The following is a 24,883-nucleotide window of genomic DNA, read 5'->3' as shown; positions in this document are numbered from 1 at the left end:
AAGCGATGAATTTGACCCCCTGCTTGTTTTTGCCATTGACTATGGCGTTATTATTTTCTCTTTTTTTCTGCTTTTTGTCATGGCCCAACTACGTCTTTGCCTGAATAGAGACATTTCGTCGGTACGGGAAAGCGTACCGTATGCTCAGAGTCGAGCGATCGATTTGCGGACTGTATCGTAAATTTAATTAAACACCTATTCATGGTGGCAAATTTCAATCGTACGTGTACGACTGTGAAACGTTAAAATAACTTCTACGGCACGGACACCCTGGACCAACTGGAATCTGAAGCCGAAAGGGTTAAACTTTATCCCTCGCCTAGCCTAGCACACCGAACCGTAGCACAATCTCGGGAGATTTGTGGGGCAAAATGTTACCGTAATTGGACGGTATCGTTTGGGACGGTGCCCGGATCGTCGTGTCGTTTGCCGTTGACGCAATTATACACTGTTCGCATAAGTTAATGCCGGCGCGAAACGGAGTACGGAACAGGTTTGTCGTTCGGTTTGCTGTGGTGACCCGGGTGGTGAAGTGGCAGAAATCATGCCCATTCCTTGCTAGTCCCGGACGGACTTCATTTGCCGTGTGTGGCAAACGCCAGCCGGAACGATCATCGTGTCCCATCGTTGCTGCGGTAGTTATAATCATATTGCGAAGAGCAATAAATTCATTTAAGCTAATAATATTATTTTATCATCACCTATGATCGGTGCTGAAGTGCCGTATGTGCTGAGGCGGGATATCTTCTTAAGTGGATCTTTTATGAGTGGAAACTCATTCATAACGATGGAATTAAGATGGAATGAATGGGAAAATGGTGCAAATGGAAATTGGAAAATGAAGGGGAATAGACTTTATCAATGTATACAAATTTGATAAAAAAAAGGAAAATAACAATATGACTAATTAAATAATAAGAAAAATCATATTATTATCTTTTTTTCTAAGAAGTGGACACATTTAATATTTACAACGATAGTATAGCTTATTCATGTTATGAAAAGCTTCATTTATCTAGTAGCCGCATGTCGTATATTAGAATAACATTATTTTTTTCAACCTGGGCACTGATCAGTAAATTTCCGAGAGTCTGTAATTCTATTTTAAATGGCTAAAAATTAAACAAGTGTAGAAATTTTCTAAAATTCGTTAAGCCTACAATCTTGGTAGTATAATGGAGAAGCTACACATCAGATAGCATTGAAGTCTTTCTACCATTTGCTGGCTTACTGAGCATATCATTTTTTTATCCATTCGACGAATCGTTAGTGACATAAAATCACATGTACGTCAAACACTATTTTGACGTGCTAAAAAAGAACGTGGAAATACTAATATAGAGTTCTTTTAGGTCATACAGCAACCAACAAAGGCTACTTGAACCAATTTGCTACAAATTGTCTACATCACTATTCAAACATTTATCCATCGGTAGATGTCTTTCAGGTTGTGGAGAATGTGCAATATGTTTTTATAAAACTATATGTCAGAAAATTGATTTAACAAATATTTGAGTTCACCTTTTCATCAGCTTAGATTATATGTATTTGTTTAACGTAGTAATCAAGGATAACGATCATGATGATGCGATCATGGTCTACAGATTAATTTGAGGATCTCTTCACCATCCAACAAAGAACGTACACATACGCCTTTCATCATTATTTTCTAATCTAAATCTCGTCATTTACGATAGAAAAACTGAAAAAGAGTATGGACTTTTGCAGGTATGCTTGTAACTACTTTTGGATTATAAGCTCTTTTCTGATTTTAAGATAAAGACTAAGTTACGCTAAGGATCGGACCTGTCTAAAGATAAAAGCGTTAGACAGATAACTTTCCTCCCTCGAACTATTCATTGTAGGAATATTTTGTTATGTTGGAAAAGAGAATATGTAAAGAAATCTCTTCACATTCTCCATTCCGCAGAGACATTTGGCATTGCGATTAGTTACGGTAAAACAATACAACGGCTGTGATTTGCCTGTTACACTATCTTGTGCTAGTAGAAACCGTTTCCCCCCGGGCAGTCCAATTACCGAACATAACCCCAAACGATTACGCAGACAATAGCATGAATCGTGCCCGGAATGCTGTGCACGTCGTTCCGAGTGGTTACCAGAAATGGTTCAATTATTTTTAATGAATTGAATCACTATTTACTCCCGGTTGTCCGGGACAGCTTTCCGGTACCATCCACCGGATGGGTGGGCTTGTTGGGAAGCTTCCAGCCGTTATCTTTCGCATGTCTAGCATGCAACAAGTGTGGGCTCGAGCAGGTCCCATATGCTTGCCAATTCTAACCGGTTTCTCTATTAATTGTAGTGAAGCGAACAAATGAATGCATTGCATTGCAGATGACTATCGTTACCGTAAATGCAAGAATCAAAAAGGAAACGGTACATTGTACAACGAAACTGTCCCCTCTGTGCGGAATTCTACATTTTTGGGATATAAGGACCAAACCAAGTGGAAGGTAGCCACCGAACGGTAGGGTGCTTTTTTATCTCTACATTTCATTTATCTAGCTTCTCTACCCATGCGACCAAAAGCACATGGAATGGGATCTATTTGAGAATGGAAAGAACACACCTTCCAAACCTGGGACACTCTAGTACTGTACCTAGTCTCTGGTTGATTCAGGCTTCACGTTGCAAGTTTGTAAACAGGCCCTTACGGCCCTTAACAAGAAAGTAAAAAAGTTTCCACACACACACATACATTCTGAAGGGTTGCCAAGAATGAGAAGTTAAACCTCACCACAAACTAGGCATCAAGGAATTAGTCGTTGTACCGGTCCGTCTCTACCCTGGCATGTGAATCCTGGCTGTAGCAAAAAAGCAAACGCCCGTCCGCACCTCGGGGCAGACCGTTGTGGAAACCTTTCAACCGTTCGTACACCGTTACTAATGTGTCAGTCAGTTTTTCCCATGATTAACTTTTCCATATTTAATGAGTAAAATGTTGGCAAAGGATTAGCTTTTAACTGCCGTACCTACTTTTTGCTCACCCGCTCCGGAGTGCAACCGTACGACCGGTACCGCATCAAAGGCTCATCGCCCAGGAATTCTGCTCCTGTCGGCCTCGCTGAGTAGGATCCCGAACCTCGCCCCGAAAACGAAACGCCTGCAAGCACACATTTTTCTTCCCTCGCTTCCATCATTGGCGTTTCATTCTAGGATCAAGACCAGACCAGAGCTTTTTTTTATGTATATATTTTATATTCATTTTCGAATTGCCCCATGTCTCCTGGCAAGATTTCTTTGCTCCAACTGCTGCTAGGCAAAAAGATGATAGAAATTAAAATGGTAAAAACATGATAAAATCACTAAACCCTTCTTCATGCTTGGCAAGGTTGGCGTTGCTCTTACCAGTATCGTCAGCTTCAAAACTTTGAAATGAAATGAAAATTTAATGCATTTTCTTCACAAATTATGTTCACACCCATTGGCGGATGGTTCACGTTCTATCATATTTCAGAAATCAAGACGGTAGGGTGTGATAACTGTTAGTGCTCGGACCAGTCATTTTGACTGGTACGCCACAAGCTTTAAGCGCAATTATGAACGTTTAAACCAAATAATCACTAGCAAATTCTGTATCTAGATTGTTATAATTAATTGTAAAAAATATGTTAATGCTTTTATAAAATGCTTACATATTTCATTAAATCTATTTCCAGAAACTGTTCACCTAAACTTAAATTTAAATACAGCACGATGTCCTTAATGCATTTGCATGCAGCATAATGAAGCGCACCCCTAATACACTTTGAAGTGGAATTAATAAAAGGTTTCTTTAGCAAATAAATAATGTAACGCATTAATTGTACCGCTGTGTGTTTGCGACACTTATGAAACGTTGATTATCAACTATCCGGTTTCGCTTTCATCATTATCCCCACCCGATCTGGTACCGGTTCACAAAAGGGATTTAAATTTTCAACAACGCTCCATCATAATTCCGACCCGTGTGATGGCGCATCATCAGCTTTACCCACCGGGCAAGGGCGTGGACATTGCAGTAGGACAATCAGGTGTTAAGCTGATTAAAAATAATTATTCCATTTGTCACTTCGCATCAGCAGCAAACAGCATCGACAGTTCAAAGCCTCGGTACGCGATGACCCACGGTGCTGTGTCACGGTGCGTTACATTGTTTGCTGTCAGCAATAACATCCACACAACAAAAGGGAACATATTACAGGGAGAAATGGTCGTTATGCTGTGTCGAACCTCAATGGTGTTTAAGTAAAAATAACTGTAATGTGATGCATTGTAAGTATTATATTTTTTTGTGTTTTTATGGAATAAATCCGATCCGATCCGATCCGACATTTTTAAGTGAGCGATATATTGTAAACATTATTTTGCAGAAATTAGTTATTGACAATAAATTAATTACAGTTGCCTGTAGAGTAGCTTTGCTGTCATATTGCATTAAATTAAAGTCCAATGCTAAAAACGGGACGATAACTAGAATATTATGGACGAGGTATTCCTTCCTTACCGGAACAACAGCCTCAAGAGGTCTAAGCCTACTATTTCTAGCTTTCTTTGACTTAATTTACCCGTAGCTAGAAAATCAGTCTTACGTACGGGAGTCATTGGTCCGGATGAGATTTTATTCTGGTTCAGTCGTATAATGACTCATTAGAGTGGATTACTAATTATTTGTCATAAATATATCTCATATGGAAGAATTTTGAGGTAACACCAGGAAAGGTCGGTACAATAACATTAGAAATATAACCTGCCTAAGACTTCGCCAACTTTAGCATCCATCAGTCAGTATTAGCCTAGGAATTATGCCCGCAGGAGGTGTCTCGACAAAGTTTTCGGCATTTTGTTGGCATCAGAGAACGCACTATTTGCCAGAGCAGTGTGTCTACGCATTAAGCTGGTTTAGTTGATATTTGAAGATAGTATGTTGCCTCGACAGGAGATCTCACGCATAAAAACCTTTACATTGAAATCAATTTCAAAGAGACTTTGGCAAGGAGATCTTAATAACAGTAACACATAGTCATTATTATGAATCTTGGTTAGAACGGGGATACTATCGTTTCTTCCATGATATCGTGTGATGTCTATGTTGTCCAGCTGTTGATAAAAATTTAAAAGAGCGTAAAAACATGTCCTGTATAACAGCGATGACACACTTCCGGGCAGTGATGGATAACAAACATCCAAAGGACAAAGCATCAATTTTATGAAAAGTGTTAAAATTTTATCTTGTACTAAACCCCGTATTGATCGGGGTTGAATAATTTTACGAATGCTCTTGGAAATCTTTATAATTTCACGTAAAGGACTATTTTGGTAATTCGTGTGAGCGAGTGGAAGGTATACATCAACGCTATTATAACGCTGTGCGCGTTACGATAGTTACATAGTAGGCTAGAATATTAAAAACTCTACTTTTTCATTAGCTTCTAACAAAAAGTTTGGTTCACACAAACTAGTAATAGAAGAGTGTTCTTTGCAGAAACTTTTTACACATTTTCTATTTTGGCTGTATTTCACATTAATAAACACACTTTCAGGCTATCATAACAAATTGAGTTAAAATACCTCTACATCGTACATCGCTCGCTGAAATACCTGAGGTGTAGTAAACTTTATCCACCGCTCGATCACCCCTACATCACAGCCGCATGCCAACCACACTTAGAATGTCGTGTGCAGGCCCGTATCAATTTACTACTGAATTAATTTCATTCGAAAAGTTTCCCTTACTCTTTTGTAGCACTGTTTACACGTACCCTTTATACTTTGTGGGCGAGCGAGTGCTTTTTTTGCTACGCCGGTATGCTACCACTGGTTACCTTTAGCACACATGTGGCCCAGAACGGTGACTGTGGCGTTTCCTTTTCGGGGTTTGGGCAAAAATAACTTTGGGTTCGTTAGTTGTTACACTGGGCCATAAATTGTGTTTCATAATAATTGGTTCAATAAAGTCAACAGTTTTAAAGTGAAACCAGACCATCACACATGAATAATAGGAAGGTAAATCGCGTTTTAGTAAATAAGGTTCGATTGAGACTGATTTTAACGCAGCATCGGTATAATTTCGTGCAAGTTTTGCAGCATATTTAGCTAACAGTGCTTAGAGGGGTTAGGTTACGGGGTCCAATACCGAAGGGTTCACTGTGGCCAAAGCTCTCTGCTGGGGAATTAATTCAACATCAAACAAAACCCCGAGGCGAGGACACAATTGTTCAACCACCACCGGCGCCCAACAACAACGTCCACCCGGGGAGCGTGTTGGCGGCGTGCAAAACCCAAACAGCAACAGTGGATAACGGTGGCGTTGCGGTCACATAACACGCTGTTCGTTGGAAAGTTTTTCACAGCGCCACAGTGAAGCAAACCGACCATCGGGGTAGCGTAGGTTTATCACATGCTCCTAATACGGCTACGGTTTGGGTGAGTTTTCCAACTGCTGGCCGTGGGAGTGGAGTGAAAATTGCCACCAAAACGCGACCGCACATCATTACCGGGGAAAGGCCGGGAAGCGATGGGAGGGTAAAGTTTCGTAATTAAATTAAAATATGTTTCAATCGTCCATTCGCCGCGCGCGCACACTATCCCTCGGCTCGTTCGTGAGTGTTGATTTTAGCCTCCCACAACTTCCACACACTGATTACAAATGAAGCTCCGTAGTGCGATGACCATCGTGTTTGTTCCTTGCTTTCCACACATAACGGAATAAGGGCGCACTTTTTGGCATTTCAAACAGACATTACGAATTGTATGGTCACATTCTCTGCCCAGAAAATAACCATCCCTTGTTGTTTCTTATACAAATGAACTGGAAGAATATCACAAACCCATCCGAGGCGTGCGGATTCTCCATTTACCTGCAGTTTCGGGCAGTATGAAGCAAATAAATTGGCACAAAAGTCACAGCTGCAACAATTCCCGAGCGCAACGAGCACACGGCGTGCACGGCGGGGTTGCCGGGCTGGTAAATGATTTGTTTAACAAAAACTTTAACCAAACAGACAGCATCCGATTCGGCATTGTGCACGGCGTCTTGGTTCCCGCCATCCATCCAAATCCCACTCCTTCCCGTACCTGGTATCTGTTCCCTCATTCGGTCAATAAAACCGGGACTGCGTTCGGTAGCCAAACTAGAGAGACACTTCTGGCCCATCGGAGCCCATCGTGTGCGGTTTTCGGGAAAGTTTTGCACACCTTTGCCGGGGCCGTAAAGCACATGGATGGATGATTAAAGGCCGGTAAGGTGGAAATGAACTACATCCATTTCTCGGTCGCAGTGTCGGAAGTGGTTTTGGGAATGAGATTGTTTATGCAGCACGCTTAGAAGGTGGTCTGGAGCAGTTTGTGCAAACCGGGAAAACTGCGCAACGAATTTGAATGTGACTGTAGACGAGTTAGCCGCCATGAGCGCCAAAAATAGGGGTGCGTTTGATGGGGTGTTTCGGTAATGTACTGGTATAACTATAATATAATAAATACCAAATGTATCAATTTACTGTAAATTATTCCGGTTTATGCTTTGTAATATGTAAATAGAATGAATATGTAAAAGTCATGTTTTAATTATGGTAGAATTATTTAAAATAACAACACCAATTTGATGGAAATGAAGCATACCAGTCACTATGGTATGGACAACTCCGTCACGTGCCTAACACATCCACCTAATGGCACAAATTGAGTGAAATTTGGTGTCTATCTGTTTTGTTTGTTGATTGACAATCACTTATGCGATTAGTTGCATACCAATCTGTTATAACTCGTTACAGAACGAAATCTTCCTGTACAGCACCATCTCTACTTGTCGACATAAAGTCGTGGATACGGAAGGTTGTGTTATGCACGCGAAAATACGGTAGAAGCTTTATAAACTTTTGTGTTTTGTACACGCTCTCGTGCACCCCTATTTTTTGTTCCGATTTTCCGACGATATTTGATCAATTTAAACCTTTAGAATCGCCACTCGATTTCCTTTCCTGTCTTTGCTTACTTAATGTCAATTTTAAGATACTTTTTGTGCATTATATATGCAGTGCTAGCACAATGTGTATAGGCGATATGCAGATATATAAAGGATATAAATAAATTATATAATACGGCGAAATAATGGAATTATAAATAACTATAAATAAATAAATAAATAAATAAATAAATAAATAAATAAATAAATAAATAAATAAATAAATAAATAAATAAATAAATAAATAAATTCAGATGTACCACTTCTAATTGCGAATCGCCTAGTCCTATTGTAAACAGTTGAACCATGGGGACTGAAAAGCTCTCATTATTTAGGCAGACAAGACATAGCTTCGATGTACGTTCGATTTGATACCACGATACCACTCATATAATTCTTACAATTTTTATATAATGTAAGTAAGTTGCCCCGATAGTTAGCGCAAAAGGCTGATTGAGGTTTCAGCAAGTGCGGTTAATTTAAAATAATTGATAAACGTGGTCTATAAGGTCGAATAAGAAAGTTTTCCATAAGAAGCACAGAAGTAAATATCTTTAAATGCTACATTTTATGCTAAACTTCAAGTGTGGCATGTTCAACTGCATTTATTCGTATTTTCTATTTTCTTCACAGCACAAATTAATTTCTCATAAACCGTCACGATCAATCGCTAACCATATGCAGTATTAAAAGCAAGAAGATTCTGGTGGCATTTGGGTTTCACTTGATTGGATTTCTGATGTTGCAGCGCTGATAATTGCTATCATCCGAAGCACTGCATGTTGCCGTTTTGCTTGTATATCGTATTCTGTTATACAGCATAAAATAGCGGTCGAAAATGTTGTGAATTGTTATGCTATCGAACAGTAATCTATACATAAAAAATTAAACGTAGACTCTTATGTTATAAAAGACGAATGAAAATGTTATGGACGTGGCAGTAAAATACCTCTTCAGCGTTTCCTAATTATTTCTTAATACTTCCTGCTGCTACAAACGCGCCAAAGCCCTCGTACTGCAACCATTCGCAAAACTTCTGCTCGGTACCAGATGCGCTAAAGGTGCTTCACGATTTATGGGACCATATTTTCCGTCCTTCGCCCCGAACCGGACAACGTTTTCGCATGCCACCGTGTAAACGTGTTTTTTAGCTTCCGCCTGCCGGGGCTGGGAAATGGGGGCCGGGTTCTCTAAACTAGCCACCAACCTAACCAACACCTTGATGTAGTAGGATGCCGCTCGGGATCATCCGGCGTGTGCAAGCCAGCTCATCTGGATCTGCGGGGCAAAAATTTACGTACCCATTTCCCGGTCCAACCCGAAAAGCTCCAAGTGGTCAACCGCGGGTTGTTTTTGTGCAAGCGTACGGGGTGGCGAGGTTTGCGGCTGTTTGTATTATTTTTATTTTTGGTTTACAATTTATTTGCAGATACTTTTAGGGGGGGGCGAATGTCCTGGGCGTGTTGCTAGGCAAGCAGGCAAACCGGCAAGCGCACCGTACCGAGCGCCAAGCATCGGTTGTTTATTGTTTATTTATTCACTTATCAGATTAAGCCAATCTCGAGCACTCGGTGCCTTGAAGGTGATGGGTGCCTGCTACGCAACAAAACACCGGCCATGTTGAGGATGGGGTGGTGACGCCAGAGGAACCGGAAGGGATGGGACAGACAATCTCGGCCAAAAAGATGAACCATTTTATTTTGATAATCTGCGACATAAACCGTTGGTGCTAGCCAATGCCTACACAAAGCATGTACCAAACAAACATAAAAGTACATTACACAACCATTCGCTTTTCCGGCGACAGGGCCGTGGGAATCGGCCAGTGGGTGTAGAAAATGTAGCACAGTGGTGAACAACAGCAGCAAAACAGAACCACCACTTTAGCCTGTCTATTAATTTCCATTAGTTGATCGCTAATCTGTATCAACCGTTTTTTTCCAGAGGGAAAAACAGTTCCTTGCACGGGGGAACAAGGACGATAGCTTTCATGCCACTTTGTCAACCGTTGGACTGTTTTTTGACAGATTGGAGCAACGCTGTGGGACTCATTCTGTGGCGTAAGAAATAGATTAACTAAGGCAAAGTGTATGCAAAACCACCCAAAATCGTCATCGTTTTATTTAATTGAAGCTCAAGAAAAATAGCTCATCCCGGAGGGTATCGCAGATTGGAACGACACCCCACCTCGGGGTGGAGAGTTTTGGCCAACAAACAGCCTCGTAAAAAATGAGCAAAATGCATTAAAATCACTGTGATTTGGTCGGAAAATCATGCTCATCATGCAGAGGAATGGTGGTGGCAGTGCGTTGCTGTTGTTGTTTCCTTCGCTGAAGAAAACGCGTGACCCCGCGGGGCGAGCTAACTTCATCATTATAAATTATTCCGTCAAAAGCACTGCTCATATGTACACGTTGGACGAAATTGAATTAAATTATTTTCCTTTTGCCGTTCATTTTTTTATTCATCCCTTCCTGCACTCCTGCCTTTACCTTTCATCTGCCGTGGCTTACCGGAGCGCCTCACCGTTGATTGCATACGTCAATTTGTTTTCGGTTTGTACGCTGGGGCACAGTTGCCGCTGAGTTGTTTAAATTCATGAATCACTGGTACCTGCTTTCCCAGTGCCAAATCATAATGTGATATGACGGTTGGTGCCGGTTGTGAGCGTTCTTGTTACCGTCGTAGCTTTCAGCGATGTGATGAATCTTTAATCGAATGTGCCTATCAAAGGGCACGAGGAGCGGCAAAACCTAGCCTGTTAATACACGGCACACGTAACAGGTGAATCGTTTGGGGCCTGCTGATGACTGATGATGCGGGCCGCCTGTGTGCTGTGTTTTCTTTGTAAATTATTAATAACGCTCTTGTTGGGTTTGTATTTTTGGTTTCGTATTACACCGAAATGATACAGAATTCAAATGCTTCCAGGTCTGCGCACAGGAACAGTAAATACATGTATTTTAAGTGAATCAAAGTAAACGAATTTATTCCTGATGACGTGCATCGCAAATGTATATTAATATGGATTACAAATGCAAATTTTTCGGACATATTGTTATAATACCTTTGGTATATGTGTGTACGAATGATGCCCTACTTCCAACGAACCATTCTAATAGGCATCAGAGAAAGTTCAAAGTGAAATTGCTCATGAAATCATCATCGGGAGACAAGCTTTGATTTACAAAAATGCAAACAGAAATCTACAGTCAGTCATTCATAGTCTTTGGTCATTAAAACCGTTACGAACACAAAAGAAACGTAGAAAAAAAGCGTACAATTTGTTCTCCATAAGCAGCTATAAAGAATCCAAATTTATGAATCCGAAATTCAAAGAGCAACGAGTATGAAAAAGCATACTTGAATTGGTCTTGCACTAACAAACTAGTATTGGTCTTGTAAAAAAGTCACGTTCAAAGTATAAGGATGAATGAACAATTTAATTTTTTAATTTAAGTTTATTAAGTAATGTACGGATGGTGGCTCAACATACAAACTTATTAGGTATGATAAGTCTTACTAAATAAGATCTTAAGATCTAAGAGAGATCTTAATCTAATCTCTCTTAATCTAATTAAGAGTTAATCTTAATAAGATCTTAAGAGTTAATCTTAATAAGATCTTAAGAGTCTTAAGATTAAGTCTGCTTTAAGAGCTAGGATAGAAAACTATTAGATGGCGCTTGGAATTAGGAATTAAAGAGAGGATCGTAACAAAGAACAGAATACGGAATGTGAAATGTGGAAATCAAACAAGTGAGACGAGGAATTCAATGCACGTAACGCACGCAGCAAAGGATCATTGCGACCCACAGAGGTTTGACGAAAAGGGATAAGTAAGGGTGGACGAATACGAAGACTATGGTTAGGGACATAAAAAGGAATCGAGCACAACAAAGACGGAGCATCAATACGATCGTACAGCAAGAAAGCAATAAATAGGATTTGGCATTGCAAAGATCTGACCAACGAACAGAATAGCGCTTTCAAACACATTGGGTTGGCGAAGTCACGGGCAATACATTTTATAGTACCAAGAGTTTTTCAGACCCTGGAAACTATCGAGTCTATATAAGGAATATAGCCGAATACTCGAATGCATTGGACTTTATAAAGCACGGTAAGATCTTCATGAATGCAACATTTTTCGTAAGGAGATTTTGAATTTTCCGTAACAAGGACTTGACTACGGCTTCGTGGTAAAAACAAGTCTTAACAGGAAGGCACGTTCTAACGAATTTTAAAATTCGAACATTACGTTTATGTTTAAGTTTTATGACAAAAATAGAAACGTTTCCAATGACTGATTTGATTCTTATTATAGAGCTGTGATACAGTACAACACACGAGCGCAGCATAACCAAACAATTTATCATACAAAGCATTCCATGCAACCTCCTATCTTATAGACCCGTTTTCCATCTAAATAAACCATTAGAACATATTTATTCCTGCGCAAATTAGTTGTAGGTGGGCTGAAACTTTCTTCCCAACGTTCTGCCCACAACGCAGCAGCATTCAGAGTAGTCCGGGCATTACACGACAACTCCGCTGGCTTCCGAATTGTCAAACATCAAACAGCCAGCAAAGATCATGGGTGACCTCATTCGGAATGCATGAAAGAGGGAGTTCACCACAACGGGTTTCCAGACAGCAGTGTATGGGATTTCTCTTCTGTCGTAAATGTATGGCGGATAAGATGGAGCAGCTTTCAAGCATGCCGGCAGCAAATGCCGACACTGCACCGATTTGCAGGTGCAAAGCTCGTCCATGCACGGGTACAATGTGGCTTGGCTTGCAAGCATTTATTAATCTGGTTTTAATTTAATGCACCTCAAAGTGAAGTGAAGTTTCTTAAAATCGTTGCCCCATTACGATTGTACATTCGGTGCGGATGCATAAGCCCACCCATTGTGCCCAGAAGAACTCGACGTGGCTGACAGGTGCATCTTGCTGGCACATACACCAAAACCAGTGTTCTGCTGCGTTCAAAGGAATGTATGTTCGAGTCGTTGTTAGCTCATCAAGCTGGAATGGAATGAAGGAATAGATAAGCTTGCCGTGCTGAACAAAGAGCAACTTGGACCTCGAACATTCCGAGTACGGTCTGTGAGCAATCTTGCATTATTAGGGATAGTACAGGACAGGTCTATGTACTGCTGCAATCCTACGAAGCGTGCATGCGTTTTTAATTAGATTGTAGTTTAGTAGTGAATGAATGCACTAGACACAAACTATGCTCAATAAAAACGGTTAACATTGATTTACACATTTATCACGAGTCTTAATCACTTATTGTGTGTTGATGATCGTTTTGCAAATGATACCAATTAAGTCATTAATTGTGCATCATTGGCATTATAATTGCTATATGTTTGACAAAATTTACGAGACATATTATGATGAATTCTGTTCGGCGTTAATGTTTAGAACAGTTTTCATAACACTTGTAACCAGATTAAAATACAATCGAAATAACATCAACTATCAGTGAAATAGTTAATTACTTAGTGAAGTCCTTTACTTATTATAGCACCTACTAGAATTTCATGTTACTCCATGTCTGTAAGCATGAACTGCTTATAGCTAAATAGGCTTCTTTTGCTTGATCATAACGATGAATTAATATAATAATACAAAAGACTTTAAACAAGCATCCGAAGGACGATGCCTATGCTTCTGCGTCAGTAGACCATTATATCTAACCCAAGTGATACTTTTGATGCGGACATTGCAATAAAAATGATTCAGCTACAAACGGTATTGCATACAGAGTGTAATTTACCTAGCCTGCCTAACACTTTAGTCTTTAAACTATCTGAACTGTGCTTGTTAGGTCTGTTTGGATCGATGCGGAAAAAATTCAAATATAAAGCATTTCATCGGTCCCGTGAAATCGGCGAAGACCGGCGCCCCTCGTCCGGGCCATCGATTTGATTAATTATGATTGGTAAATATTACTAAAACAGTCTTTCTTCGCATTAGAAATAGATAGAGTAGTTTTTGGTGTTGTAATGTTGATAAGCATAGACTTAATACGGCAATTATCAATCGTAGGCCCTTATTGTGTTGACAATATTCAATAAATCGAGTTTCGAAAGATCGAAGTGTATAACTGCTAAATTTAAAGAATAAGAAAAAAATGAATTAAAATTAGAAAGTGGAAAGAAAAAAACTAAATAAGTCGCTAGTCTGTGATAAGAGATTTCTTGAGTTGAGCATGAGACACTTTGCACACCACCGTGGTGCGATATGATCTGTACTGACGTCCTCGTAATTTGGTATTAATAACTAAGCAAGCAATAAATCTTAGATGAAAATCCTTCCAAGTTTGATGGTTTTGGATAATAAATAAATTAACCACGATGATATGAAACTTTTCATTAAAACTTATCGCGTATTGCGTTTACAAAATTGCTTACATTTTCAATTACGCATGAAACTAAGATATTGATGTGAGAAGATCGAAAAAACCGGTTTTCTAAAATTAGAGCATCCAATTTATACTGACTTCAATTTTGAACAAATGCTGTTTTCCATGGTTGGCAGCAAATTTCTCGTCGACATGACAATAATCTGTCGTGGCAATATAAGAGAGGCTTACAATCTTGCGAACAACAAGGATGGGATTTGGACGAGCACCGATTGTGCGATAAGCTCAGCAAAACCTTCAGCCGATAGTCACCCTCCACTGTTCCAAGTCGATCCTTTGCCAAGGAAAAGCAGCTTTAGCACTCAATCTAGCCCACAACCCGAGCACTGACTGGCCGCTATTTGGAACTTCTAGCTGGGCCGCATTAAACGCCGTTGAGAAGAGGGCAAAAAAAATAAACACTTTACAATTGAAAGCTCTCGATTGGAAAGCAGCACAAGAAGCAGATAAAATCTCCAGTATAAAAGATTATCACTGGTCCATCTGCACGATACAAATAAAAGCAAACAAATTGAACTGAAAGACGCCGAATAAGCTCAGTTACCGACGTTTACTTGGTGTGTGTGTGTGTGTGTGTCTGAGTGGGAAAAGATTGAACGGAAGCAACCCTGCTGGAAGAACTGTGCCAAGCGTGTGATCAAACGGATTGGCTATTTTTCAGCAAAATTGACAGCTAAGCCGTCCCGTTGTGCGCTGAAGACGGTTCTCGGACCAAATTCAAACGATAGAACGACGATTTATGATTAAAAGATTACGAACTTTCCAATCAACGGTACGGCTGGATGAAAAGCGATGGAAAAGCTGAACAAACCAGAACAGGGTGATGCCGTTTGAAGGACAATAAGGGGTTCTATTTTAAGGCAAATTGCACTCGAGAGCGGATTTTCTCATTTTCCCATAGCACGAACTGCATGCAACCGTGACGAATGGGCGGACGAGCTAATCTTGTGCCGTGCGCAAAGGTCTCCCCGAGCTGTGTACAGCCCAATCATTGATATGCTTCCGTTGAATTCAGGGCGCCTCTTTGTGTATATGAGCGAAGGCGCACGGAAAAACTGTCTCCTTAGATTGTGCAAGAATTGAACTAATTTGATGCCGTGTTAGCGAGTGGTCGTGCCTTAAGAATGGGATGTCTTTTGAAAGTGTGAACTATCGGAGCGAAAAGCAAGTCGTTCGTTATGGAGGTGAACAAAAAGAAATGTACACAGCTTAAGCTTTGATGGTGGCATCGATGATGGGGTTGCAGGTCGTTTGACGTTTTCATTATTCATAACTATGGTGATGATCGTGATTCATCCCTTTTGTATTTTTCATCTTCGTTTGCTAAAGCGAAATAAATCATGGCGCAAAATGCTTTTTTTTATCGCTCACTCTTACCGGGGCGTGATTTGTGTGTTCTTGTTTGCCTTCATTCTCATACAATGAAGTTTGTTTATGTGCTTCTCTGCTAACGGAAATCATTTATCATTGCATGATGCGTCGGGTTTAATGCGTTCAGCATCAGCGTGTTGCTGGCTGCACTATGAATAAAGTGATTTAGAATTTTATTATTTATTCCATATGTTTTATGAAAACTCTTTATAACCCAAAAGTCATCTCCTTCATTGCATTAACTGAAAGATACATATATACTCTAGCATGTAGAAAACCTAACAGTAGTCTCTTATGGTAAATTTTCCCATAGTTTAATCTTAGCAGCACCCTCAAATGCAGATATGAGTTTGATCCTTGCCCTTTCGCCTTCCGTCGGACAAAAAACTCCTCCCTCGGCTGCCCATATCCATTGCATGGTTGCAATTTTCCACTGCATCGCACAAGGAACAGCATCAGGCAATTTGCTCTCTGAGTGATATATCACACCGGTAGTAAAACCGATTTACAAACGCTAACGCGCTGAACGTAGAAAGTAGACTATAGGGGACCCCCAGTAAGTTGAGCATGGTCCTCATACTTTAGCGGGTGTTTGTAGCATTGCTTATCATCAGGTATGCTGTTTGATCTTCCGCCGATTGAAGTAGGCACGCCGCGGTTGTGAACGAAACACCATCTACTTTCAAACCAATCCACTTTCGCCCCAGCACATTTTAACTGCGAATAAGGAATGGGGCAAAGTATGAATTTACATAACATTTTTGCGCATAATTAGGCAGCAAATAGATGGTGAGAAACACTTTCTCTCTTAGTATTAAGAGGACAAGAAAGCTATAAAATTCAACGCAGGGGTTATGAAAATATGAAAATCTTCTCAACGGCGTTGGAGAAATGTCATCTCTTCTATCACACGCTGGTTGCTGTGAAAGCTCGACAGCATTAATAATAATTGCATTACACTAAATGACACGTCGAGGTGATAATTTTACGAATCGATCCTTAGTGCGTCAACGCTGATGAGATGTTTTATTATAGTGAATATTGGAACAACCAAACCGTAGTATGGTTGCCGCTCTCTTAGATATATAACTAACCTGATTAATAAGTGCCACAACTGTCTGAAAGTGATGATTTGCTGCAGGTTCCATTAGAACGGCCATCTTGGCGGGCGCATTGCCTTCATCACTCAACGTCTATTTTGGAGCCTATTACGTCGCCTCTGTATAATTAATTTACAGTTTTTGGTTTACAAAAAGTTTTGATTGTAAATTTGTTATTATGAATTCTTCGCTACTATCGACTACTTGTATTTGTTATCAGAGCTCTGAAAATATAATTTAACTGAGGAAGATTTTTTTCAAATAATCTGAAGAATTAAGGAAATGAATGGTATGAATGGTAGTTATGTCTACTCAGTTTTAGATCGAATTTGTTCTATACAGAATCCAATCTTCTAGCTCTACACATCGTGGTACACGGATAGCTGTAACCCATGAGAATGGAATACAAGATTATTGGTTGTTGGAATGGTGCTCTAAAATAAAAGGGAAACAAATTTGCAAAAGATAATTGAATAAAGGTGGGCACATTCTTTTTACAATGACTATAGCTTACATCCCACTGCAGCTTTGAGCAAGAGTAACAAAAATAAACGTTAACGTTATAATCTGCGCAAGACGAACAAAACATGTAGGCGTAAAAAATGAGAAGAGCATGTGAATATAATTATATGAAATTGTATGTACAGTCTATAGCTTCGACTGTCTCGACAAACATTTTGAGTGTACATTGTTCATAAAATTGCAGGAAGATCAGTTGACATCCAGCCCCCTTGTTTAGTCCCAACTTCGACAACAGCAACAGGCGTTTTGTGTGGACAGTAAATCATTCTTTTGAGCTCAACAATTAGCTTAGTGGCCTGGTCTTTTAATAACATCTGAATATTGGTACCACTATCGGCAATAGACAGCCGGACCATAGTTTGGATGGACAAATCGGTGATCGCAGTAATAGCAATTAATACCGGTAATAGCAATTTAAAAAATTGTTGCCTAAAATCTACTTGAACTCCTGCACGTTTTATTGAATTGACCTATGAAACTTTCTCCACCTCTGAGTCTTAGTTGCTGGTAGGTTAACACTAGAACCGCCGGACTATGCAACCTTACTAGAACCGCCATATGGGACAATTTTGTCCCATTTGTTATGTATAAATTTTTAGACATGTTTATTATTACCTAAGGGTTTCTTGTGGTTAAATAATTAATAAACATTATAATTAGGAATAATAAAGCATTATTAGCAACTTAATCAATAAGTAAAATTGAATTGAGATCATATCAATCGCATACCAAGGATATCAAGGCCATGTTTTTTACATTAATATAACATTTTAGGACTTTTAGTGATAAAAGCTTTTAATTATTCTTTATAGGGTTGTACGATAGTGAATCTAAGCTTATAGCTTTTAGTTTTTTGTACAAGTAGGGTGATAAGTAGGGTTTTTATGATAAGAAAACAAATCTTTTGTTCTACTCTATGTGACTCCCTTTAGAAAAATTCGATGTCAATATAGCTCTAAATGACCAAAAGAAGAGGCCAAAGCTTTTTTCGAAAGCAAAAGCAAAACCTAGATTAATTATTTAAAGCATCTGTAACACATCTTTTGGTTTCTTGGTATCAGGACATTATATTACATTGCTTCATCAGAACCTGGCTCACATGAAATGCATACGTACGAAGCTCTTTGAGTACATTTTTTACAGACTGGTCTATTGCATGTAAAGCATTCGTTAGCATTTTTGCCCTTGGGACAAGGCATTTGAACCTGGCAACGCCGACGAACACAAGTTCTGGAACACAATCTTCAAGCTGGTTGTTGGATGATTTACCAGATGAGCATACCAATGGATCAAATAAATCGCAGTCAGAGGTATCGGCCAGAGGATCCCCTTCTGATTGATCACTGGAAATGTCGTTCAGAGCAGCGATATTATTTTCGGGTCGTAAACCACGCTGGCGCACCATATTTAGATACTCTTGAAAGCGCACAAATAAAAATTTCACCTTGCAAACACTTGCAATGTCCTAAGTACACCAGGCAAACTGGTTACGTGGGTGTTGGGAGAGCAAACACAGCGATCAAGACCAACAGGCAAATCGAAACGTGAAGGCTACTTGTTTGGAGCTGCAAGTATTGTGCTGGGGATCCCTATACGCAATAACCAGCAGTTGATGCTTTGAGTGGAGAGCTGGGGATAGGGGCACTCAGACCAACCAGTGCTTCCAATAAAATTGCGGTAGAGTATACAAAAATGGTGCTTACATAGATTAGCCGATTGATGATAGCGCAAAAATAAACACGTAGTAATCAAATGCGAAAGCAGGTATGCAGTTGAATACTTTCGCGCACTTTTATTGTTCTATTCGTATTGACATGCCTTGTCACGAAAACGCATACACGCTAGTGCTGCCAGACTTGCAGAAGCACATCCATCACTTGTTGCAGCAGGAATATCAGCCATCACTACGTATTTTGCCTATGGGACAAAAATGTCCCATTTGGCGGTTCTAGGTTGGAAATGATTTTTTTAAAGTACTATATGGGATACACAATTTTTGATCGGCGCATTCGAAAGATCATTAAAAATAAATAAAAGTCACAAAATTTCAATGAGTTGACACGACGGCAAGCGGAACAACACACTTTTTTCGAGTGCGATGGGACAAAAAAGTCCCATCGGCGGTTCTAGTGTTAAAGAGAAGACAGTCGAATTGATCTTACATCGGCGCATCCTTGTGAATAGTCAAGAGTGAGGGTTAGTGTGTTACTTTTATTATTTTTACAAAATAAATATTAACGTCAAGTTAATATTTATTTCATTTTTATTTCTGAATTCTGATTTGCCTCACAGGACCGACAGTCGAAGGAAAGGTCATCTGCCTCAGGATCAATCTTGCGAAAAGTAGTTTTATATTTGCAAATCGGTACACGAACTGAAATGAATTTTGACATCGCTACTCTAAAAAAGATGAAAGTAGTAGGATTATTATTATTAATGTTATTTGAGCGAATGAGTGGGGATTATATTCGTTCATATTACCCAAAGATGTCAAATCCAGAGACCCAAGGAACATTTCACATAGTTAAATAGGATAATACAAGCTATTGTACAGATTATATGAATTCAAAAAGTTGCTCAACCCTGCCTGTTCATCTTCGCTCTCACACGATCGCTCATTACCGCCTCCGGAAGAGAGCGATCATCAATCGTGGTCAAAATATCGTAGCCTCGAAGATGGTCATTGGAAGCAACCGGTTTCAGTTTCATCCCTTCCGTCCAACAAAGAGCACGCCTAGCAGTGCTCACTCCTATGGTGTTAGTTTTTGTTTGGGAATTCCCCAACGTAGTGAAGATCTGTGTCTACAACATTATTTTTGTTCGACCGCAACCGGAGAGGTTATCAGTAGTACAGCATGGGTCGGGTAGGGTGCTACGCAATCGCGTTGATACCGTTGTGCCTTTTGCTGGTGGTAGATTTGAGTTTAACGCAAAGCTGTGGCACAAGAAAGGTGGTCAACTTTCTCATTGTGAACGGTACCGAAGCGAAGGATGGCTATTGGCCATGGCATGTGGCCATTTTTCACAACAATGCTCGAACGTTCGTTTATGCGTGTGGAGGAACAATTGTCGACCAGAATACAATTCTAACGGGTATGCCGGACAGAAACCTGTTTATGATATACACCCATCTTTGATTCTACCATCTTTCCGATTCTAGCGGCTCACTGCTTGATGACGTCGAATGGGATCATTGCAAGAGAGCGCCTCGTAGTTCAAGTTGGACGAAATCGACTGCGCGTTGCTAGCAACCGCGCACAAGAGCACGAAGCGTTCCAGTTAATTGTGCATCCGCAATACAACGTCAACAGTATTCAACACGATATCGCTCTGATAAAGCTCGCCACCGACATCACCTACACCGACTACATCCAACCGATTTGCTTGTGGAATCGAGGTGAAGATCAGAATTCGATCGTTGACACTTGGGGCACTGTGATCGGATTCGGTGTTGATGAGACCGATAATCCCTCCGACACACTGCGTGAAGCTAGAATTCCCGTGGTGAGCGCTATTACTTGTATCGAAAGCAACCGCAACGCATTTGCCACCCAACTTACCTCGAATATGTTCTGCGCTGGGAATCGTGATGGGATCAGTGCATGCAACGGCGATAGTGGTGGAGGTTTATTCTTCAACTTCAATAATGTGTGGTTCATACGCGGAGTGGTTTCTTTCACAAAACCGCGCCAGGATGTGCTATTATGTGACACGAAAGAATACACCGTGTTTACCGATGTGGCGAAGTATTTGAGCTGGATCGAACAACACATTCGAGAAACGACTGGTCAACCGGTTGTGATAGAGACTGATAATAATCGTAAAATTAGGTTGCTTCCGATGTCTACCTGCGGTCCCAATCCGTATGCCAGCAGGAAGGAATCATCTAAGCCGGTTTTACTCGGATATCCTTGGGTGGGTCTGCTAGAGTATACAGAGACTGGATCACGCGAAAAGAAAACGATCTGCCAAGCGACATTAATTAGCGATCTCTACCTAATCACTGGCGCGCACTGCGTCAGCAGTATTCCTAGGCGATACACATTGTGCGTATACTTTTCAATGCAAATATCCATACGTTCGGTAAAGTTTTAATGTTTATTCCTAATTGCAGATCGTCCGTACGGCTGGGAGAGTACGATAAGAATACGATGACGGACTGTGCACAGGTGGATGGACAAACGGTATGCGCACCTCCGGTTCAAACATTACGCATTGAGTCGGTGATCACCCACACGGGCTTCAACAAACCGCGTTACGCGAACGATATTGCACTTATTCGACTGCGCGACCGAGCGGACACTAGTCGGAACAATGTGAAACCAATCTGCCTTCCAGTGACGAACGAGCTGCGCAGTCAGAAGCCAACCCATTACACGCTGACAGCGTGGGCCTCTGGGTCTAGTGGTAACTTACTTGAACGGTCGCAACGCGAGCTTGTTGATTCAATCGAATGCCAGCAGCTGTATACCGAACGTTCGGTTTTGCTGGAGAAAACGACGCGACAGATATGTATCAAGCAACAACAGGAATCCAGCGCAAGATGCAAATTCCCATCCTCAGCAGCTCCGCTACAGCTGGTGCAGCAAGTGCAAGGCACAAGTCGTTATGTGCTGTACGGAGTGTTATCGTACGGACCAAAGAGCTGCAGTGCGCTTTACCCAGACGTTTACACCAACGTGGCCAGCTACGTGGATTGGATTCTAGAAAACATACAAGAGTAACATCCGATATACGAAAAGTGGGAGTTGAAACTACTAACGAATGATTATAGTAAATGGTGATTTTTCGGAAGTTCGGAAACTAATGTGTGTAATTGAACATTTTTTGTTATTATTGACAATCATCTATTGTTCTCTAATCAATACATAATCGAATTGCGGTTTATCCTTAAGTAGGAGCTAGCCATAATAAAGCTGAAGACGGTTGTCTAATGTAGTAAGAAATATTGACAGTACAATCACATTGATGTATGAAATTGACAACATTGTTTTTTGCTGGTGGTTTCAACATTGCAAGAGAAAAGGCAACAAAGCTGTTGTGCCACAGAAAATGTTTCACCACGCGACAATAAGGTCCCTGTCCCTGTTTAGGAATGAATATCCTTCTTATATGCTCATTCGACGCTACAATTGTTTCGCAGTCTATGCCTGCCTAGGCCTGGGAATTCTTTAAACAGCGTAAGGCCAAGTTGGTAATCGTTGGTGCCTAACCAACCTGCTGACGGTGTCACCATCATTTGGATATTTTCTAAGTTTATCTCATTGGCATCTTTACTTTAGTAAAATTTATCTTTAAAACAGAGATGTCAAGCACACGGCCCGCGATGACGTTTGATGCGGTCCGCGACACCTTTTAAACCGTATCCGTTCAAGTAGGAAAAATCACCGTTCATGAATGGACAGCTTGCAGTTTGTATTGTGACCCTATCGAGAATCATTGGAGAGTAAGTTTAAGTTTTAGGCAAGGGACCAGTCGGTCAACACCCTAAAGGGAATGCTGAGAGCAAATCGGCCCACTCAAAACCTAGTTACTTCAATATAAAAACAAATCTTTGGAGTAATTTAAACCAAAAAGAGAACTACTAAATATTTAAAAATATAGTTTCAAGTCAGTTTGACAAATTTTTTGACTTTTTTGGGCGTGCAGCTAAAGGAATGCAACACCCGTTTTAAAGTTTTTGTAATTGAAACTTGCAAACCTAACATTTTGTTAAATGTCTTTGAACAGACAAACAAAAGTTATAGAAAAGTTAAATTGAATCGGACTTCAATTCACTGACAAACATATCAATATCCGGCTAAACGAATGCATCGCACTGTACAAGTTAGTACACATGTAAGCGCAATGTTGATGTTATTTTAAGGATATTTATTAACTGTTTCAGTTAAAAGAACCTTGATACAAACACAGTTTTATAATTTTGGCTTAAAGATAAAACAATACAATCCTATATAACAACACACAAAGCCCCCACGGTCGCAGGATCAATTCGGACACTGACGGAATTATCGCAGCCTGGGCGTGCGTCATCAAGATGGCCAACAAATGTTACCACTCAAATCAAATACTGATATGTGCAGTGCGCCTCCTTTTAGAGCCTTGGGTGCTCAGCACACTGCGGATAATTGTCTGCTGCTCCCGTGCTGTAAAGCTGTCATATTGCTATCATTGCTACTGCTTCGACATTCTTAGGTATTTACTGATGTTGCTGCTGTCTTTGGGGAAATAATTAATTGGTAGAAAGCACATTTTTGTAAACACACACACACAGAATACACCCGGTTACTCCAACCTTCAGTGCTAGTAAAACGAAGTTATCCATAATATGTTTGAGGGTTTTCCGGAAACAAAATTCCAGTTTTCAAAACGAATCTATTATTAGTTCTATAACTCTTTTTCGTTTAATTGTATTGAACATAATAAAGGCAATATATTGCTATGCATAAATTACTTGACTCCGAACCGCTTGTCACTCTTTATATCTCTCTCAAAGGAGCGCTTAATTTCGGACCCAAAAAGAGCGATCTTTTTAAATGGTCAATCTAACTTGAAAGATGACCATGTGAAGAAACCGGTTTTAGTTTCATCGCTGCTGCTCAACAATTTACCAAGTGTTAATGAGCTCTGGTTCATTCGTGGATTGATTGGATAAGTGGGATTGGATGAGTGGATTGATAAGGATTTACGTACGATTTTTATTTACGATCGAAACTTGTCGATTTCTTTGAATAAAACTGTGGCAGAAATACATTACGATATTGTCATTCGCAATCAATCATGATTACGATACGATCCCCATAAACTGTATGCAAATTCCCACAGGAAAATCAATTACATTTCACTGCCTTTCTAATGTCATCCTACTTTTTTGAATCAAAAGAATTGATAACATACAAGCGCTTTAGCAAAACGCACTTACACTCAGTGTTTATAAACACTTTGAGCATATATTCATCTTCGCTCTCAACAGTTCGTTGAAGAGAGTGCCTCAACCTCAATGATGATCATATGTAGCAATCGAGTTTAGTTCCAAGACTGCTGTTCAATAAGCTACTAGGTCGAAGCTGACGTACGTGCTCTACTAGAAGGAATTGTTTTACTTGAGAATTACCCCCAACATAGGGAAGTTCTGCATTTAAAGCAGAGAAAGGTTATCAGAGGCTCAGGATGGGTCGCGCAAAGTGCTACGCAATCGCTTTGGTGCTGTTATGCATGTTGCTGGTGGTAGAATCAAGAGTAACGCAAAGCTGTGGCACACGAAAGGTGGTAAATCAACTTATTGTGAACGGAACCGAAGCGAAGGATGGTCATTGGCCATGGCATGTGGCCATTTTTCACAACAAAGGTCTGTCATTTTCTTATGCGTGTGGAGGAACAATTCTGGACCAGAACACCGTTTTGACGGGTAAGTCAGACAAAAACCTGTCTATGACAGAACTTCTACATAGTGTTTTCCTTCTTGTCGATTCTAGCGGCTCACTGCGTG

The 24,883-nt window shown here is 40.3% G+C and overlaps 1 protein-coding gene across 1 annotated transcript; it reads left to right on the top strand.

The window, feature by feature from the left end:
- Window positions 1-20,249: 20,249 nt before the first annotated feature.
- Window positions 20,250-22,417, top strand: LOC128297420 (prostasin-like). Its single transcript, XM_053033054.1, has 3 exons — window positions 20,250-20,487; window positions 20,555-21,440; window positions 21,509-22,417. Exons 1-3 carry the CDS (start codon window positions 20,250-20,252, stop codon window positions 22,116-22,118), a joined length of 1,734 nt encoding a protein of 577 aa, XP_052889014.1. The 3' UTR covers window positions 22,119-22,417.
- The last annotated feature ends 2,466 nt before the right edge of the window (window positions 22,418-24,883 follow it).

The sequence above is a fragment of the Anopheles moucheti genome, chromosome 2 (assembly GCF_943734755.1).
Source record: "Anopheles moucheti chromosome 2, idAnoMoucSN_F20_07, whole genome shotgun sequence".
Lineage (NCBI taxonomy): Eukaryota > Metazoa > Arthropoda > Insecta > Diptera > Culicidae > Anopheles > Anopheles moucheti.
This window is presented reverse-complemented; position numbering and strand designations above follow the sequence as displayed.

Bases quoted from the DNA above. Each gene is read 5' to 3' on its own strand.
- LOC128297420 (XM_053033054.1), top strand. From the start codon at position 20,250: ATGGGTCGGGTAGGGTGCTACGCAATCGCGTTGATACCGTTGTGCCTT. The intron at 20,488-20,554 runs GTATGCCGGACA...TTCCGATTCTAG, and splicing joins CCAGAATACAATTCTAACGG to CGGCTCACTGCTTGATGACG. The intron at 21,441-21,508 runs GTGCGTATACTT...TCCTAATTGCAG, and splicing joins ATTCCTAGGCGATACACATT to ATCGTCCGTACGGCTGGGAG.